The sequence below is a fragment of the Lacerta agilis genome, chromosome 2 (genome assembly GCF_009819535.1).
Source record: "Lacerta agilis isolate rLacAgi1 chromosome 2, rLacAgi1.pri, whole genome shotgun sequence".
Taxonomy (NCBI): Eukaryota; Metazoa; Chordata; class Lepidosauria; order Squamata; family Lacertidae; genus Lacerta; species Lacerta agilis.
Window position 1 is genome coordinate 58,737,917 of NC_046313.1, and position 21,147 is coordinate 58,759,063.

Here is a 21,147-nt window from a genome sequence, read left to right on the forward strand (position 1 = left end):
GAGTTGTGGCCATTTCTATCCCAAGCTGGTGCCGTGTCTTTCCAACCACATTCACAATGTTAATCCCCGCCTCCCCAGCTTTGGCCTGCAATATTTACCGTTAGGTTTGGTGCAGGCACCCAGCAGGTTAACCACATTCAGATGGTTTCCAATATGGATGAGGATCTTCAGCTCTGACATAAGCGCTTTGTGTTCACTTGCAGTAGCTCCCTCTGAAAACAATGTTACAATTATCCCTTAATTGCCCCTTCTAGCATCCAGATAGCGCATATCTATGTTTGTCACCCAAAACCATTCCTGAGATAGATAGATAGATAGATGATAGATAGATATAGCTTGCTTTAAGAAATTGTTTGCAAATGTTACATTGCAAAGCTTGATATGATTCATCCAAAAAAAATATTAATTTCTTCATTCAGCATCCCATCTTCTAAGAGAGAGGAGAGGAAAGCGTAGCATGGACAACTTCTCTTGACAGTACGGTAAGTTCTTTTTTGTTTGTTGACACCAGCGCAGCAAAGGCTTTGTTATTCAAATATCTGCCTCTTTCAGCTCAGTACATTGGGAGTAAATGTACTCACACTAAACTCAATGGGGCTTGCTTCTAAGAAAACATGCATAGGCTTGAACTTTAAGAATGCCATACAATGTAGCCACCATCATATATCCACCGGGCCTGTACGGCAGTGCCAGTACATTAAAATGTGTCATGCTCTACTATTATATAAGTGAAACTTAAGAAAACTTAAGAAAAATAATTACAAATATGGGGTGGAATTCAGCGTAGTGCTAAGTTCTACTCATGCAGCCAGACTTCCCAGCCCCCCCCCCCCAGTCCCCTAAGCCAAGTGTGGATGTCCACAAGCCCTGGAGATGGAACAGGAACATTGGGTGGCCTTTGTAGAGATCCCTACCTGAATTGCTCTTGGCCATTTGAAATTATGACTACCAACATTTATGGAAAGCTCTAATTTCAAGGGGTTTGAATTCTTTTTGGTTCTGATTGTAACAGATGGAACCACAGCTTAATGCCTGTCTGCAGCACCGTGGTTAATTCTGACAAACAGCTCAAGTTATACCCAAAGGTTTCCCTGAACAGCTGCTATATGAAGGTTCCTACCTGGAGAATCTGAGCAACTCTATTCTTATCTACTGAGATAACTATTCTATTGTTGTTCCATTAGAGTAGGTCACTTATATCTGTTTTCTCCTTATTATCATCTACATTATCTCAGCTGAATTTTCTCTCCTGTAATCATGGGAACTGTAACATTTTGTTCCGAGACTCACTGGCCCACTGGGAGAACAGAGATGACAATTTACCTAGTGGTAACTTACCATGGTATTGAGTACCCATCTGATAAGCCAGTAACAAAAGGGTTTTTACCAATATAAACAGCTGGCTCACCAATTGGTCCTATGCATACTATAGTAAGTTATCACTTGGGTCATCTATATTAACCGGTTATGGAGAATCCTCTCTACCCCCATTTTATTGGATCTGGTGTTGATCTGACTTTTAGAGCCTCTGTAGGTCAGGAATGGGACCCTGGAATGGGAGGAATGGGACACTGTTTAGCAGTTACTGACTGACAGTCAAAGGCAAAGAAACTGAAGATTCAGAAAAGGCTATAGCTAATTACTTATACGGAGGAAGATCAGCTTAGTGGATCCTGCTGGCAGAAGAACATATTGGGGGTTAGGGTTCGGAGATGATGAGGAATTTGCTTAAATCATGGGGAAATGGACTTTCAGAAAGAAAAAATTAACCAGGTGAATGTTTCTAGACAAAGTAATACTTTGATGTCATTTATCATGCCTACCTTTGAGCATTTTTACTGCCACTGTCTCACAGCTGTTACTCTTATTAATTCCAAATGCAGAGGCTTCCATCACTTTCCCAAAGGCTCCATGGCCCAGGACTTTACCTGAAAAAAGGAAGTGTGGAATGGGGGGGGGAGAGAGAGAGAGACAGCATTAAACAAAAAAAAAGGCCAGGGTGCGGATAGAGGAACTCATTTTATATAGCTATTCAAAGATCCCACAAAACAGTCATTGAATGGAATCAGAAACAAAAAAACACACACACAAAAAGCAGGAAACCGGGACAAAAAAGAAGAAAAGGTGTGAAAAAAGGAAGAGGAAAGAATGGCATTTTCACCATCTCCAGGTGGCTGTATTTTTAGAGAGAGGGGAGGAAGTGAGACAGACGCAGAGTCAACAAAGCAGAGGAAGGAAACAGATAGCTGAAAATGATGTGTCGTTTGTTGCTGTTGACCAGAGCGCATGGGAAAGGTGAGGCTATATTGCATAGGTATGAGAACTTCATCCTTGTTCCATCAATGCCTGCATTTCTGGCAGCCCTACAGAGGGTGGGTGCATGGCCTGTTCTAGAATGTGCTGTGTTCTGAGACTGAATAGACCAGGCACAGGCAAACTCTGGTCTTCCAGATGTTTGGGACTACAATTCCCATCCTCCCTGACCACTGGTCCTGTTAGCTAGGGATGATGGGAATTGTAGTCCCAAACAACTGGAGGGCCAGAGTTTGCCTATGCCTGGAATAGACAATGGCTTCTGTAGTTATTTTGTGGGGCAAACCAATTTTCATAAATGGCAATTAAATTTGCAATGGCAAGCTGGAAAGGGGAAAAAAGAACCACACATATTCTTCACTTAGCAGCAAACAACATGCTGAACCTTACTGAGTCGAAGTCGCTCCCGAGGGAATTCCCATTTGCTGGAATCATAGGGCAGGTATTCACATTGCTCATCCAAGGGAACTTCACCTGGGTCCATGATAATAGAAAGGTAGCCCGTCTTGATATCTGCATGAGCAGGCTGTGGGGAGGGAGAGATGCTAGTAAATCTTGTTTTGCAATGGGCCCATATTACTGTGCAATTTTACTTATGTCTTGAACCTATACATTGGGCTTTGCTTGACAAAGCAAAAGGGAAAAGTAGATGGTCTGACATTTCAACATCCACCTCTCAGTCCCCCACCCCAATAGAAATGGGCCCATCTTTGAAAGAAAACTGTTACTATTAGCTTAGGATATATTGCAATTTTATCCAATTCCCTCTAAATCATTTCCTTCACAAGAAATTGTACACAACAAAGGTTCATCCTTCAGCTAAACTAACTAGGCTGTTGAAACAAAGGAAATTACGGTAACTCTACAATTCTATGATTCTATGGGTCTGCAGTTATTTAAAAAAGGAAAGCCCTAATTTATTTTTTACATTTATATACGCCTTTCTGCCAAGGCAGCCAAGATGGCTTATCCTTGGTTACCCTCCCATGGCAATGCAATCTGTATTCAGCAGTGGTTGCCAAGGCGATTTCTCATTCTGCTGGAAACCAGATACTTTTCTACCTTAGGTGAGTGGGGCGAACTGCAAACATAAGGCAGTGGGAATGTAGAGGAGGGAGACAAAGCCATCCTATGGCAAGGGCGGGAAACCTTTTTCATCCCAAGGGCCACATTCCCTTCTGGGCAACATTTCAAGGGCCACATGCTAGTAGTGGGTGGAGGTGGATTTTGACCTTTGTGTAATAGGCTAGTTTCTACATAAACTTGTACAACCCTCTCTCTCGTCCATTAAGACTAGCAAAAGGCACTATCAGAGTTCAAGGACACTTTCAAGCCAAGCAAAACCACTTGCAGCATGAAGACTGGCCAGTGAGGAGGTTTGGCCTGCGGAAAGGGCAAGACAGTCATTGAAGGCCACATTTGGCCCCCAGGCCTGCGGTTCTATGGGATCTATGGGATCATCTCTTGCTCATTATCCTGTTTGCTGTTCACCAAATCAGGCTCTGTTGGAAGCATCACAGGAGACTTACTCGCTTGATGTTACAGAAGATGAGGATTAAGAGAATCCAAAAGAAGATGGCAATGACACCTGTCCCAATTAAGATCACAATCTCCACATTGGTCCTGTCATCCGAGCCTACAGGTCAGAAAGAACCACATAATAATTAGCAAGAGAGTGAAGTTTAAAACAGCCACATGACAAAACCAAAGGCATTTTCAAGAGACAGCAGAGGAAACATTGTTGAGAATATTCTAGATTTCCTTCCATTTGGGATAAATATAGGAGAATATGATTTTTTTAAATAGTTTGGGTTAAGGAAGGTGAATCTTGTACTGTTGTCTCGGCATGGTCTTTATTCTGATGGGATCCCTCTTTCTTTCTTCTGCTTTCTTTCCAAATAACATTTCCCTCTACAGGCTTAGGGGGTTGAAGTTAGTAATAGTACCTTCTACAGAGACACTGGCGGAGGAATTCACACAACCCTTGGCATTGCAGACACTGCACAGGTAAAGGCCAGCATCCTCTTCTCTCACCCTCTGGATACTCAGCCTCTGATTGGAATCTGCCAGGTCAATTCCTGAAACAGGCAGAAGGGGAAGGGCTTTCAGGTGTGAACTAGTGGTGTCTAGGGAGGGCTGGGATCCTCAGGACTTTGGCCCTAGTTCAAGGTGGAATCCTGGACTAAAATTAGAGTATGGAAATCAAACTGGGACCAGTCCTTTTTACCACTGCTCGCCACATGCTGTTGTAATCAGCACTTCGTCACTTTCATATGCCTCATCCCCCAGCAATGAAGTACTATTTGTGAAAGAGTAGCCCCCAGATGCAGTACATAGTTCTCACAAAAGGCAGTGTGCCAGTACGGAGATATAAACAAATCACAGGTCGTGGCTTCATAATTTACATTTCGGCAACTCTTAATTTCTGCAGCTCCTACAATTCCCAAATTTCTTTTGGAATTTCTTTTAGCTCACCTCATTATGGATAAAAGTCAGAAACTAGTTAGATAGCTCCTGAAGCCTGTACAGATAGAAAAAGCTTGTGGAGGTTTTCAGTGGTCAAAGACCACATTAATGGTAAAGTAACAAACCATAGAACAATTTTTCCCCCTCCATGATCTTTATGGCATAAATCTTCTCTAAGAAAGATTTTTAAATTGATCGGTTTGCCACTGCAGGTCAGTAGAATGAAACTGGGGTCCAAATGCACCATTTACTTTGGTGAATGGGAACTGCCCATGTAGTCAAATATTTTCCTGTAGCTTTTAAGCACACAACTGATGAGGTAAGCTGTTTAATCTTAAAGTTATCCTACCCCATAGTTATCAGAATCTCAGTAGCAAAAACAGAAGTGACTGCTCAAGCATTGCCTGTGGTTCCTTTACATGCATGCAAGTAGTTCCTTGGGATTGCTGCCCATATTTCCCAAGGGATGGCCTGTAGGTGCATGAGGCCACATGACGCTGAATCTAAGCAGGTCTGGGTATGGTCAGAACCTGGATGGGTGACCACAAGGATTCCACATGTAAGCTGCCCGGGGTTCCACAACGGAAGAAAGGGAGGATATAAATGTAATTCATATAAATGTAATTCAATTTAAGTTTAAAATGAAGATGCAAGTAATTATTTTTGTGGGGAAGAGGAGGCTTAAATCAAACTGCAGGAATAACATCTGTGTTGCCTGCTTGTTCTTCAGAAACATCTTCACAATCTTTACAGCAGCATAAACTTTTATCATTGCTCTGCTCCTGTGCAATAATTACAGCTATAACTGATAATGCTTCTTGGTATAGGTTTGCAGATACATGTACACAGAGGATGCAAAGCACCAAGTATGGAAAGTCTTTATTACTTAATTACACCCTTGCTCTAGTAGGCTTCTGCTGGCACACATGGGTTGTTCTCCACTCTCATTTTATCATCACAACAACCCTGTGAGGAAGGGTAAGCTGAGAGAAAGCAAGTGATCCAAAATCTTCCAAAGAGCTTGATGGCTGGGTGGGATTTCCTTGTACAAATCTAACACTCTGCTCACAACATCACACTGGCTACACCAATGTACTTGTGTTGGTATGGCACCTGGAATGTTATTGAACTGAATGCACCAACACACCGTTGCCTGGGCATCCAACCCAGCCTGAATTTGAATTTGAATATCCCAACCCAGAACCTTGCAAGGCTCCACTAGGAAGCAGGAAAATTCATGTGCCACTCATCCCCCCCGATATCTTCGACCAGCCATACCTGAGACCTCTTCTACAAGCTTCTCATCCTTATACCAGTTGATGTTTGGAATGTGTGTGCCATCCACTTTACAGCGCATCTCTATGGAATCACTCACATTCACCAAGATGTTTGACAGGTTCTGCTTCAACCTGGGGACCTCTAGAGCTAAAAGAGGGACGTTGCGGTAAATGAAGGTGATCAACCACAAACAAAAACAGTTTGGCAGGACAGTAGAGAAGAAACACTCTGTAACAGAGGTGGGAAACATTTGGTCCTTCTGATATAGCTGGACTACAGCTGTGACAGGTGGCATTTTGTTAATCATGAAATAATATTTGAAATTTTATTAAGAAGTTTAACAAGATTCCTGCTGTTGCCAGTATGAGACTCCTGGAGTGTTCAGGACCACTATGAACCTTATTATTCTAAAACTGGATATTTTAAATCATGAGTCAGCCTCATAAAAATACAGAAATAATAAACCAGACATATGAATGGACACAATTTTATTTGGCATTGGAATTATTACTTTCTCCTAGTCTAACTTTCTCCTTTTCTTGATGTTTCTCCAGCTATTAGGGCTAGCAAAGCTATGTTGTCTTAGGATTCTAACAAGAAAAAGTAAAGGTAAAGGGATCCCTGACCATTAGGTCCAGTTGCAGATGACTCTGGGGTTGCGGCGCTCATCTCACTTTCTTGGCTGAGGGAGCCAGTGTATAGCTTCCAGGTCATGTGGCCAGCATGACTAAGCCGCTTCTGGTGAACCAGAGCAGCACACAGAAATGCCGTTTACCTTCCCGCTGGAGCAGTACCTATTTATCTACTTGCACTTTGACATGCTTTCAAACTGCTAGGTTGGCAGGAGCAGGGACCAAGCAACGGGAGCTCACCCTGTTGCGGGGATTCGAACCGCCAACCTTCTGATCGGCAAGCCCTAGGCTCTGTGGTTTAACCCACAGCGCCACCCACGTCCCTTCTAACAAGATTACGTGGTCCAAAAATAAGTGCCTTCTGGATCAATCTGTGGCCCAAAGATTATATACAGTGGTACCTCTGGTTAAGAACTTAATTCATTCTGGAGGTCCGTTCTTAACCTGAAACTGTTCTTAACCTGAGTTACCACTTTAGCTAATGTGGCCTCCTGCTGCTGCTCCCGCCGCGCCGCCGTCGCGCGATTTCTGTTCTCATCCTGAAGCAAAGTTCTCAACCCGAGGTACTATTTCTGGGTTAGCGGAGTCTGTAACATGAAGCGTTTGTAACCTGAAGCATCTGTAACCCGAAGTACCACTGTATCTCAATCTAGGCTCAAGCCTACTGGCTGGAATTCCCTATAGCCAGTGCTACCACAGATTTGTCATGACCAAACATTCTTCCTTCCATACATCTTTCAGCATCATGAAGTCCTGCCAACTAAACTGACTAGTACTTTCAGAGCGGTGCTTACCATGCACAGAGATATATCTTTTGTGGCAGTGCTTTTCGCTGTTCTCCCTGTTTTGCACTTCGCACACATAGTCCCCTTCGTCCTCTAGTGAGATACTTGGAATGGTGAGTGTCAAAGCAGCGTAATTAGAGTTGGGTTTGAAATGCAGCTCTCCTTGCATCTTTGTCGCATAGTGGTGGACATTCTTGCAGTCCAAGACCAGCGGGTTGCCCTCTTCATCATGCAGCGTCGAAAGGTTGAGTCGGTACCACTGCAGGTTCTCATAGGTGTAATTGTCAGCATTGCAGCTTAGCCTCAGGTCTTGCCCCTCAATGGGCTCTTCTGAAGGCTGCGATTCAATTTCAAACCCATTTGGGATGGCTGCCAGGAAAACAAGACAAGGAAACAGATGTGTGACAGAATTGCAAAAGCTGAAATACCAGTCTCAGACTATGCTTATGGAATTCTATTCTATGTGCTCAAGACTGTATGGTTAAGGAATGGGAGAAACCACTTACTTATATGTCTTTATTTAAATGCATGCACAATGGTCGCTTCAAATATGCTGAATGAAAGGTTTGGCTTTGTCCACACACAGAGAAGAATGAAAAAAGCCACCAATGAATAAAGCTACAATCCAAACACTGATAAGAGGAAATCACCACTATTATACTATGATTTAGAATAATATGATTGATGATTTACTATTATACTATGAGTGGCAATGTCAGGGCTGTGTTGGCACACCAGCAGAGCCACTCTGGAGCTCCCACCGGTGCAATCATGCAGCCCCAATCTTGCCACTGTGCTGCTCTACTCTGGGAAGTGGAAGTGACAGGAGGCTGACTCCACAGCACAGTCCACTGGGTGCTCCTGGGGGTTGTAGTCCAAAACTTGGGAGTTGTAGTCCCAAAATTGGTTGAAGAAATCTGTTAAAGAGACAAAAACCCAACTTCCTAAATATGTAATGAAACTGGGACACCACAGAGAGTCTATTCAGCAACAGGGCACTAGGGGGTGCTACTGCACCAGGAACACTTGGGAAATGCATGCTCTAGCATTTTCAGCTTTGATCTCTTCACTAGCAAATATCTGTTCGCAGAAAGCATGAGAGAGGAACTGGGTTTGCATTTTCTCTTTTCTAGCTCCAGGACATCTCTTGCACTATGCTACTCTTATTTGCAGTGGAAACCAGCCTGGCTTTTTAGCATCTCATAGTGGATATATTTTATTCTGGATGCAGAGTTTACTAAGGAGGTGGAGGCCTATGTTTTCGTTACAGATGAAGCCAGTTTGAAATATGAAATCCCAAATCAAACGATGAATGCTCAAATATAAACATCTGCCAAGTGAATTTTTCAAAAGGGCCTGGAAACCAAGCCTTATGAGGAACAGTTGAGGGAGTTGGGTATGCTTAGCTTTAAAATGAGGAGAGTGAGAAGAGATATGACAGTCATCTTCAAACATCTAAAGGGCTGTCACTTGGAAGATGGAGCAAGATTGTTTTATCCTGCTCCAGGTTAAGACCCAAAGCAATGGCTTCACGTTACAAGAAAGGAGATTCCAACTAAACATCAGGAAGAACTTTCTGACAGTAAGAACTGTTTGACAGTGGAACAGTCTCCTTCTAAAGACGGTGGATTCTCCTTCCTTGGAAGTTTTTAGGCAGAGGTTGGGTGGCTATCTGATAAGGATGCTTTAGTTGAGATACCTGCACTGCAGGGGGTTGGACTAGATGACACTCGGGTATCCTTCCAACTTTACAATTCTATGATTCTGTGAAATCCCAATTTGAAAACTCCTCTTTCAGCTACAAAGCTCATATTTTGATCATGATGATGAAAGACAAATTGAGGTGGCAAATGTGTGGATCTACTGACTAAGCTATAAGAACCAAAATTAGAGATTTACCCTCAAAATCAAAGATTTGACAAAGTTCGAGGGAACTCCTATATTATTAAAAATCTGATGATCTGAAACTGTACAGATTTTGAAATCTGAGAAAAATAATAATTCACCACTAGCCCTTATTAAAAGGCCCATGTCTTCCAGTGATCTGTATCTTTGCTCCCTGAGGAGGCCATATATACATACACAGGGTGCTGTCTGATTGTGAGCACATCATGTCAGTAATGCTTTTAAAAACACTCATGAACCATTCAAATGGTCTGTGAGCAAAGGTCAGATGCAAAGACAAAGGACTGACACACACACCCCCCCCCCCACACATACATGCTTAATGATACTCACTAGTTACATAGAAATAGATGAGCCGTTCATCACGGCCAACTTTATTAGAGGCTGCACACTTGTACATGACAGAAACGTTGGCTTCTTGGATTATCAGTTTGCTGACCGTCTGGTAAAGAAACAGAATGGGCAACATGAATGAAATTTAAAATGTGGAAATGCAAGACTTCTCAGCTTCTTACCAGGAAGGAAGAGGATGCTCTAGCTTCATTCTTATGCTCTGGGGAATTGCATGATGAAATGTTTAAGGGTATGTTTGCACCACTCTTTCAAATTTTGTACGGTTTCTCCTATCTCTGCATTTTGTTTCCACTGATAGTTTGCTTATCATTCAGCATTGTCCTATGATCTCCATTCCCCACTTCCCCTACTGAAATGCTGCTGTTGCACTGAGACACTCCCCTCAATAAAAAGGGTTAAATCGGGGACAGCAAACCTTATTTATGTGCTGCCATTCTGCTTACAGGGAAGTAGTTTGAAAGGGGGTTAGTAGCCATACACAAACAGATGGTGCATAATGACCTGACACAGAATTTTGGAGAAGCCAAGGACAGGAACAAAGAGGTGTACACCAGACAAATGCCATCTTTTGTCCCTGTTTAAAGAGAGGATTGCAGATGTAGTGCAAACTATAGGAAAAGCAACAGATGAGAAATGTATGGGTGGGACTACTAGGCTTGTCCACACTAGAGTTCACTGTGTTTGCAGCTGTTTGCATTCCCATTTAATTTGCTGAGTCCACATGATGTCACCCTCAAACAACACCAATCTCAATGCTTCCCCCCTGCAAATTTGGGTTTACACAATATTCTGATAAACTGGGGAAAATTTGGCTGCAAACCACTTCACTCAGGGTTGCAGATAATTTGTTTTGGTGTGTTTTGGATGGGTAAATCAATTGTCACTTTCTGCTACTGCCCTTTCCATGCCTGCTACTTCCTCGGTGCTTTCATTGCTTTTCCAGCTGTGCCCATAACTGTTTTTGGTGCACTCCTGAATGGAGGATTCCTCCCACCCCCAGCTTTTGATCCCACAGACTTGCACTAAACCAGAAAATAGCACAAACAAAGCACATGAAAAATTTCTACACCAATTACCTTGGATAGCATTCTGAAAAGTGGGTGCTGAAATTTTATAATTGATTTCATTTCTTTTCCAGCATCCTAGTAATATGAGTCAGGAGCCTAGTCTTATATATATATATATTCTTTTGATCCCTCAGATTTGCACAGAACTAGAAAATTGCACAAGCAAATTTATGATTGCCTAACTGTGTTTTTGCACACTTCTTGGGCATAGATGTTAAGAAAGAAAAATACAAAACAAGGTGCACATACAGCTACCTGTATGCGTGCCCTGTCAGTACTTAACTGGCATAATAGAATCAAGAAATTAGAAGGCCACAACAAACACAAAAGAGAATGAATGGGATGAATGGGAAAGACTAAAGGTAAAGGTAAAGGGACCCCTGACCGTTAGGTCCAGTTGCGGACGACTCTGGGGTCGCGGCGCTCATCTCGCTTTACTGGCCGAGGGACCCGGCGTACAGCTTCCGGATCATGTGGCCAGCATGACTAAGCCGCTTCTGGCGAACCAGAGCAGCGCATGGAAGTGCCATTTACCTTCCCACTGGAGCGGAACCTATTTATCTACTTGCACTTTGACGTGCTTTCAAACTGCTAGGTTGGCAGGAGCAGGGGCCAAGCAACAGGAGCTCACCCCGTCTCGGGGATTCGAACTGCTGACCTTCTGATCTGCAAGCCCTAGGCTCTGTGGTTTAGACCACCGCGCCACCTGCGTCTCTCAATGGGAAAGACTACTCCAGTTTAATTTGAATGGGGTGTGTGTGGATTAAGATGGATCTGCTCTGCTGACCTTGCAGATCATCTGTGGAAGGATAACTCCAGTTCCTTTAATGATATATGCAGTGTTCCACAAAATGTCAACACAGCTGCTGGCTAGTGCAATTAAACCAGTATCACATTTAACAAATTTTACAGTACAAAACTATGCAGGGTATGCACAATGTCCATCATCTAGATTTACTTCCTATTGCCTCCAATTTGTCTTATAACCTATGCTTGGAAATTAACTATTCTGGTGTTATAAGCCTATTCCACCTATCCACATAGTCCTGCTTTCTTCTATTTCAGAAACTACGTAGCAGTGGCTATCAGTCTGTGCTCTACGGAATCCTTTTTGTAAACTGAAAGGCTGGTTAGAAATTCATTCATCAAATGAAATCAATTAACCCTGAGAAGTTTATTCCTCATTTGTTGTCTTGTAACAGACATTCCATCAGGTTGCAATGAAGGAGGGAAGCAGGGCCATTCCATTAGCTCTGCTGAGAGACCAGCTCCATCAGGTTTCTTCCCGCATCAGCGGTCATTTAGTAGCAGCCATTCCATCAGACTGTTACAGAGGAAGAAGAAAGGAAGCAGAGCCACTCTGTCACTCAGTGGAAAAACCAGCAACTTTTGGTTCTTCCTCTACTTGAATCGGTATCAAATGAAACAAACAAATTTAAATAGTGGTACTCGGAGCTGCATCTAGTGACCTGTTCATAGACAGGACACTTTCCTAATGTTCTGAAAAATGAGTACAGTATCAATTCCATTAGCAAAAGTTTTGAAGGCCAAAAGACTAGCTATTTTCTTTTAACTGCATAGGCGTATTATTAAACATATAGCTCACCTTTCCACTGAATATGATTCAGGTAGCTAACAACAATAAAATAAACAAATGCAAAAATGTCATCACATAATGGAAATGCGAGGCAGCTTTTGGAGACACCACTCCGGGAGCAATACAGCTCTCTTTTTCAGAGCCCAACCATTTGAGGGGATGACCGGCTGAGTCAGAATTGCAAGTTATTTACAAATGTTTTCTATTCATGCTTCTTTCCCTACTAGTAACCGGGGGTGGGGGGTGGGGAATAAAGAAATATATACGGCAATGGATCCTATAAAGGACAAAGCAGGGGGGAAATGGGTTGCAGGAGAGAAAGGAAAGTAAAAGAAATGAATGTAATAGATGTTAAATTACTATCCCAAATAAGATCACCAAATATGACTTGTCTATTATTAGGATAGGTTCAGAAAACAGACTGTCTCTTGGTTTTGTTGTTCAGTTGTTCAGTCGTGTCCGACTCTTCGTGACCCCATGGACTAGAGCACGCCAGGCACCTCTATCTTTCACTGTCTCCCGCAGTTTTGCCCTGTCTCTTGGTATAAGCCATTAAAACAGCCTGAATCAGAGCACGAAATATGCCTCTCTCCTTCCCATCATCCTTTCCGTTGCTTTCCAACTGCTGACTGATATTGGAACAGGAAGTGATTTTGGAAGGGTGTATGAAAACAGGAAGTGACTTCAGGAAACTGGGAACCATTTGTTTGTTCTTTAGCCTGCATCACTATTATGCACGCGTGTTTGGTAACTGACATTGTCACCTAGAACAGGAAACTAGTCATAGAAAAGCACACATGACTCTGGCATTTATACAGGGGGGATGGAAAGAAACAGCCTTTAAATGCCAGCTAGTCATGCATCAGGACTGCAGAGAAAGGGAAAAAAATCATTTCAGAAAGGAAATATAGTGTAATATCCAATGGAACCTCTCACACTTCAAAGCAACCCTTCATACACTTGGATCCACATATCTGTACGGGAATAGTGTACAGGGCCAAACTGTTCATAATGCTGGCAGCCCATTGAGTCTGGTAGCTGAATCGAGAGAAAGTAGGGGGCAGGTGAGTGGGGCAACTGAAAGCACATCATGAGCAAGAGGGAAGAGTTGGACTCTTGTTGCCTATGTTTTTTACCCCTTAAATGTCCTACCTCAGCTGTCCCACCATCCCTGAGTGGCATTATGAAATTCCCACCAGGAAAAAATGGCTGAAGCACAGTAGTTTGGGAGCAAAAAATAAGGATAGGAAAAGGGTTCTCCCTGCCATTCCACATCATGTTCTCAATTCCCATTCCCACCCACCCCTTATATTTAGCAGGACCAAGTTGGTTCTGCCACTGCGACATCAAATTTAATTTTCAGCAGTTTCACTGAATCTAGCTTAATGTGGGATCAAGTGTAGTTTAATAATCAGAATGCTGGCCTGAGTCTTAAAAACAGTTGTGATATATATTCTTATGGAATGGAGTTTGGAATGAATATTGTAGGGCATCTTCTGTGGTGGCACCCCAGTTATGGAATGCCTTTTGTCTTTTTGGCACTAACTCAAAATTCATGTATTTCCTCAGCAGGGGCGTCTTGCCCATAGAGGCAAGTGGCGCGGTGCCCCAGGGCGCCAAGTTCTGGAGGGTGCCTGGGAAAAGGCGGAGGCTGGACGCGGCACCTCCCAGCATCAGCTCACTGCCCTCGCCCGCCACACTGAAGCAGCGCCACACCTGGAGCCTCTGCCTGCCATGGCCACCGTGGCACGGGTGCCAGGGAAGAGGTGGAGGCTGGGCGCGGTGCCCTTGCCTGCTGTGCTGAAGCAGTGCCCGGAGCCTCCGCCTCTTCCCTGCCAGAGGAGCTGCCCTCCAGCCGCTGCCCTCTGGCAGTGCAGTAAAAAGGTGAAAAGGGGGGGGCAGAGGGATCTTTGAACCACGGCACCGGATATCCTTAAGACGGCCCTGTTCCTCAGCCATTTATAGGATGTCAGCAGTGAATTTATTTTGAAGAATGAAGATTGCTGTTATTTACTATATCACTAACACCAAATAAACATGGTTCCTGCTTATTTTTATGGTAGTTTGGAATTTGATGTATTTAGGTTCAGTATTTAAGTTCAGGTTAGAAATATTTTACATAAACATATACATATACATACATACATACATACATACATACATACTCATTGCCTTAAAATATTCCACTGCACTCTGCCTTCCATTCAGCTTGCTCATAGATGATCTCATTCCTCTATAAAGAAAGCCATGCTCTGACTCATGGAACTGTCTTTAAACAACCACAGTGGGCAATACCTTCTAATTTAATGTTCACCTTTTTAATCACTCTATTGAATAAGCATAGATTCAGTACTGAATTCACTGAAAGCAATGCAAATTTAGATCCATATTATCACTGTCTCTAGTATTCCTTCCTTTGCACACTCATATGACGTTTGTCCCCAAATTTGCCAGTGCCATTCACATAAATCTGGTGCATTCTTAACCCTTTGCGTAATGTCAGCCATATTAGGAGTACATGACAGCACTGGAAGTTTCACACTATGCAGCCTTCATTTCTTCAGAGTCATACCCCGCCTGCCGCATTGTGAACTACTTTTTATTTCATGTGAATGTATTCAGAAATGCCAGTCTTCACATTTTATACTTCATTTTTCTCTCTAGTATCATAATTGGTAGTAAGGATCTTAAAATGTTATCCAAAACTGGCTTTGGTTTTTCATATAAGCATATAGATAAGACAAAAACTGATTACTAAATGTGCATGGTTAGGGGAAAACCCCAAGTGTATGCAGGCATTCTACAGTTAACAAAGGGAGGTTGCTGGGCTTACTTAGTATGACTAGCCATAGTTTTAAATAAGCTTAGCTTTATAACTATGGGTAATCATACTAAGTAAGCCCTGCAACCTCTCCTTGCTAAATTATTTATGCCACTAGGAAAGTTGTCCTGCAAGATTCCTAGGCCACACATATGCCAAGGATGGATATATTTGTACATGGCTCACTTCAACTTTCAGCAAACAACCATTTTGGGCTCATTTCTAGTATTTATTTATGTGTCTCCTTACACTTATATCCTGCCTTTCTTCTGTCATGAAACCCAAGGTGGTATACATGTGTTCCCTAGGAGGTCACCCATCCAGGCACTGATCAGAACCAGAGCTTCTTAGTTTCTGTAAAGTGGTGGCCTCATGAGACAACACAATGGGGGACCATGGCCAAGTTAATTTTGCCATGGGTTTGGCAATACATAATTTCATTGCAAAGCAAAAATGTTAACTTCCTCTGCTGGGCTGTAATTTGTTTTCTCAAAAAAAAAAAAAAAAGGAAAGGGCTTTCGTTTTGCAGTCTTTTCTAGGATGTCGTGAGCCCCTGTTTGAAGATGGGCTGAAACAGCTGCATAACTAACTGACCATATGATGGAAGTCAGCTCTCAGTTTGGCTTCATGTTGCAAAATCAGCTAAAACGGTTTGGCCTGAGAAGGCTCCGTCTCATGAGCTCGAGGTGCTTCTACCTCTTTCCAACGCAGAAAGGACAAAGAGAAACATGTGGCCTCACCTTGTTCCTTCCTTCCACAAACTCTGTCCAGGTGTCAATGCTTTCAATAGCATTCACAGCATCCAGCTGCGACACATCCTTCCAGTCCTTACACTCGGGCATGCGGTCTCTCTGATGGCGTCGGACAGTCCTCCTCCTGCTACTATTTATCCAGAAGCCATGAAAGAAGAAGAGACAGAGAGAAACAGGAGATTAGGTTAGCCAACAAAAGAAGTTATTGGGAAGATTACAGGGCATTAACATACAATGCTGCATATAATATAATTAAGAGGAGAGGGGAAATGCAGGGATAGCCAGTGCTATAGCAAGAGAGTCAGAAGAGATGGAATATAAGCACTTCTCTTCATGTAGTGCACAATTCACTCCATTTCATGTGGTGAACTCCACTAGCTTAGATTGCTTTAAAAAGGGGTAAAAAATGCAAGGATATTTCATACACCCACAGCTATCAGATTGCTATATGGAGCCAGAAACAGGTGGTGGGGTGGTGAGGTGCAGACTGGCTCCTTTGCCATGCCTGCACTATTAAGCTACCTGCACCTTGCCCTTCCGTCTGCCTGGAACCCTGACAGTATGGGGTGCCAGTGTCTGGGGAGCAAAAGCAGGAGAAGAATATAGCCTTCATGCCATGCTGTGTGCATGCACATGTTAAATGTATGGTGTGCACACAACCTGAAAGAGTTTTTAATGTGGGAAGTCAGGGGATTGATATGCATCTAAGGGACATTGATTCAGAGTTAGAGAGAGCATGCTACAGGGTGTGGTATCCTGCAACATGTGTCAGAAGGTGTCTGCTGGAAAGTCGGGTTCAAATGTAATGCAATGTGGGTACCTGGATAAAGTGTCTGCACTGCAGTGTATGCAGTAGACCAGGTATGGACAACTGGTGGCCCAAAACATTTCTGAGAGTGTTGGATAGTTCTGGCACCCAAATTAACATCTGGCAGATAGTGTGCTCCTCTGCCCAAACAACATGCCTTCATTAGAGAAGATGAGGGGACAGATGTTTAGCACACTTAGTGTACCATAACAAGAGTGAGAATCTGTTTAAACAACAGGAAATCATGATGAAGCCTCTTGCATCCTCTGAAGCTGGGATAAGCATAAAGATTGTGGCCTTGGGAGACAGTGCTAATAATTCAACAACTCCTCTTCTTCCTGACAAGGCCACAAAGCATTCTGATGGGACTGGAAATGCCCTTGTTTCCTCAGCCAGTCAAACAGTACATTTAAGGCATCAGTATTTTTATAGATGCTCCACTTCCTCCTGGGTCAATAATGCTTCCCTGTCACATTCCTCTCTATCTTAGAGGCCTCTTTCTATCTTTCTGTCTCAATAATAATAGACCTTTGCTGTAAAATGTCCTGCCAGCAGTACCCAAAGCAACAGGGGGCAGCTTGTCTCCTGCACAATAACCATTCAAACAGAGGGTCATATAAATCGTCCTTGTTTCTAAGGACAGTTCCACAACTACTTTCACCACATCCAGAGTCTGTCACACCATGGTCTAAACCACTGAGCCTAGAGCTTGCCGATCGGAAGGTCGGCGGTTCAAATCCCCGCAACGGGGTGAGCTCCTGTTGTTCGGTCCCAGATCCTGCCAACCTAGCAGTTTGAAAGCATGTCAAAGTGCAAGTAGATAAATAGGTTCCGCTCCGGTGGGAAGGTAAACGGCATTTCCATGCACTGCTCTGGTTTGTCAGAAGCGGCTTAGTCATGCTGGCCACATGACCCAAAAGCTGTACGCTGGCTCCCTCAGCCAGTAAAGCGAGATGAACACCGCAACCCCAGAGTTGTCCGCAACTGGACTTAACTGTCAGGGGTCCTTTAGCTTTACCTTTTTAGCAGCCCCCACAGCTCTTTGGGGTACATTGTTTGGGATGGGGAAAATAAGCACCCTGCTTCTCACCCAGTTGAAGCACAGATACAAAACAGTCTTGGAGAAAACAAGCAGTTCAAGCCTTTCTTAGCAAGCTGCCCAAGTTTCCTTGGAGACAGGCCTACTTCATATTCTCAGAACTGTTGCACTAAGGGATTTGTTTTGGAATTAAGATCCTGAAGGCCAGTACAATTCTCATTTATTAAATGGCAGCTGCCCTATGTTTCAATTCTGTGTTACTGTTTCCAAAAACTGTTTCCCTCCACACACCTATTTGTGGACCACTTTGTTTCCTACTCTTGTTTTCTCTTTCTCTCACACATTCTTCTTCTCCCAATCTAATGGGCTTTCTTATCTCTCTGCTTCTTGATGTAGTCACAGGCATCTTGGAGTCCTTTTTATGAGTCTTCCTACCACTTAGTATTACAACAGCTCCATACATTCTGCCTTATGACTTTAACTTGCTTGTATCTGCTACTTCATTCACTCAGCTTTTACTGAAGCTTCATTGTCACTTTGAATCAAATATGATCTTGGAGTCACACAGGGGTGTAGTGTGTGGGGAGCATGGCCCTGGGCACAGTTTTGAGAGGGGGCGTGACTAGGCGCCCCTCCCAGACTCCCTCATTGGGCCTGGCTCTGGCTCCTGGGCTAGGTCTGACCCAGGAGGCGGAGAGAAGGAGGATAGTCACAGCAGCAGCGTTGCCGCCCTTCTCCTTGGCTGGGCAGTGCTGTGTGAGGATGCCGCCAAGGCAGCATTCTCATGCCTGGCTGGGCGCAGCAGGCTCCCTCTGCCCCCGCCCCGCCACCTTAGTTGCATGCCCTATGCACCCGATTTAGGTGGCAGGAGCATACGTTCCACTGCTGGGGTCACATACTGTTCAGTCATTTCTGTAGGCTTTCACACTTTACTTTGACAGATTTGCTATTTCAAGCTTCTGCCAAGGTCTTTGTGGAATTTACTGAAGTAACCTAAGTTCTTTGCGTGGGATAGCCAGCCTCATATAACCAACTTGCTTAAGTCTAATTAACACATGAAGGGGTTAATACCATAGCTGTTTTGCCAGGCTTAGTTATGTCCACTTCCCCTCACCTTGGGAGGAACTAGGTAATCAAGCCTATGGTTTCTTCCTAGTCTGTGAGAGAAGCTCAGCATGTGAAGAGGCTAAGCTGGTTGCTCCAATTTAGCCACATGGCTCTAACAAGCCACTCTCAAGTTCCTATACCAATAATTTGGGAACTTTCACCACTGTAACTAAGCCAGGTTTTACTGCCTGTGCAACTTTTTCTGTACTTGTCCCAAACCTGGATTTTGGCATCTAGGGAATTCTTTATACAGTATACCCATTTTTTCATTGCACCAACACTTTGGGGTCTGAACATATTCTTATCTAGTTTTATTTTCAACAACCGCTGGATCACCCCACTCTGCATTCTGACTATAAAAAAAAAACCTTTATCTATTAGCACTACTAGAACTTTCTGAAGTGCATGAGTTATACAGCAATACTCATATAGATTTGTTTTTATGATATATTGTTCTGGTAAGCAACAAGGGCATTGAAACACATCTTTGTAAAACTTTGCATCAGACTCCCATCGATCTTTCTAAGTCTGTTCCTGTTAAATAGAGTATTAAACTCCTTAGATGCCACTTCCTACCTAGACATTTTCTGGCAGCTACATAAATTTTCTGCAGGAAAAACCCACACACGTTGAAAGCCTCACAACTCTGCCATTGTAATAATTTCTGCCTCCATTGTCCCTGCAGACAAGCAGCAGACAAGTTTTGAGTTCTGCCACTAGAATGCTCAGAAACAAATCTCTTGAAGAGGGTAACAAATCTCTACAGCTTCCTAAGATGGTGCAAACTGCACCAGGCAAAGCAGCATTTGGTTTGATAGATGTCTGTGAATACTGAAGAGCCACTTATTTATAGGCGATTCTTCATGTTGGACCACTGCATTTCTCGTTCTTTTTCTGCCAAATGGCTGAGCTGAGTCCACTTTACTAATAATAATAATAATAATAATAATAATAATAATAATAATAATTTTTTATTTATACCCCACCCATCTGGCTGGGTTTCCCCAGCCACTCTGGGCGGCTTCCAACAGAATGTTAAAATACAATAATCTATTAAACATTTAAAGCTTCCCTAAACAGGTCTCCTAAAAGTCTGGTAGTTGGTTTTCTCTTTGACATCTGGTGGGAGGGTGTTCCACAGGGTGGGTGCCACTACCGAGAAGGCCCTCTGCCTGGTTCCCTGTAACTTGGCTTCTTGCAGCGAGGGAACCGCCAGAAGGCCCTCGGCACTGATGGGGGTGGAGACGCTCCTTCAATGAAATTGCCTTTTCATGCAGCTGCTGGCCTGTTCATGTTTGTGAACAATTGCTTCTCAGCTTCACTTTAAACTGGGACTAGACACTAACCAGTTTTCAGACACCAAGGGCCAAACTTGAAATTGATGCAGGAGTTATGGGATCAGGTTCCCCCGCTTTTAAAAATATTTAAAAGTAGCCACAGGGTCCCTCATTCAGATTGTCACTGCCATGTTGTGGGGAAATTATTTTTTGTTTTGGCTTTTTAACACCCCTGTGCCTGCATTACATTTCCCTGATTTATATCAACCCTGAGGGCAAAAATATACATCTACCCATACAGTACTGCTATGTTTTCCCTTCCCAAACACAGCAGTTTCAATCCAAATATGAGCCCTCTGTAGCTGCTTGTCTTTCTTTGGAAAAATGAGACACCTAGTTCTTGAATTTCCCATGTCATGCCTAGTTTGGACCTAAGCCAATAGTTCAGTCCTCAGTGGCCAGAGGAATCAAAGAAAAAGCACTAGCAGGATAACTCTATGCAGGAGTAATCAGCAACATTTTTACATATTCAACACCAAAAGAAAAACCTGTCTAAACCCCTGGTCTTAACCCTGCTCCTTCATGTTGTTCCATGAGAAATCTAAAATGCACCCCCATGGCACAATTAGTTGCTAGAGAAGCATGGAATCTCTTTTCCAGTAGTCAGGTTTCATGCCACTCCAGTCACACCCATAAGGTGGGAGCATTTTGGGGGGCACATGAATAGCTCCCTCTCTTGGGACTAGAAGATGCAGGCAGGAGGGTAAACATAATTGTTCACTCCACTCATATGATTAAAAAACTGATGCTCTTGCAGAAGGACCACCATTTATACTTTTACCTACAGATGTTGGACAACACTACCTCTCTGAGATCAAGCTGATACCAGCTTATTATGACATTTGAATTAGGTTAGGTTTTATTCATAGGTTTTAAAGTGAAGGAA

The 21,147-nt window shown here is 43.3% G+C and overlaps 1 protein-coding gene across 3 annotated transcripts in view; it reads right to left on the reverse strand.

Moving 5' to 3' along the window:
* The window catches only part of FLT4 (fms related receptor tyrosine kinase 4), a 62,206-nt gene that overhangs the window by 15,443 nt on the left and 25,616 nt on the right, over nt 1-21,147 (reverse strand). For all 3 annotated transcript variants that reach the window (XM_033140278.1, XM_033140277.1, XM_033140279.1), the window contains exons 10-18: nt 15,959-16,100; nt 9,713-9,821; nt 7,484-7,843; nt 6,058-6,204; nt 4,260-4,391; nt 3,843-3,949; nt 2,704-2,839; nt 1,824-1,928; nt 99-212 (exon numbers count right to left, since the gene is read on the reverse strand). In XM_033140278.1, coding sequence (XP_032996169.1) covers nt 99-212; nt 1,824-1,928; nt 2,704-2,839; nt 3,843-3,949; nt 4,260-4,391; nt 6,058-6,204; nt 7,484-7,843; nt 9,713-9,821; nt 15,959-16,100 — 1,352 coding nt within the window. The remainder of the gene's footprint in view (nt 1-98; nt 213-1,823; nt 1,929-2,703; nt 2,840-3,842; nt 3,950-4,259; nt 4,392-6,057; nt 6,205-7,483; nt 7,844-9,712; nt 9,822-15,958; nt 16,101-21,147) is intronic.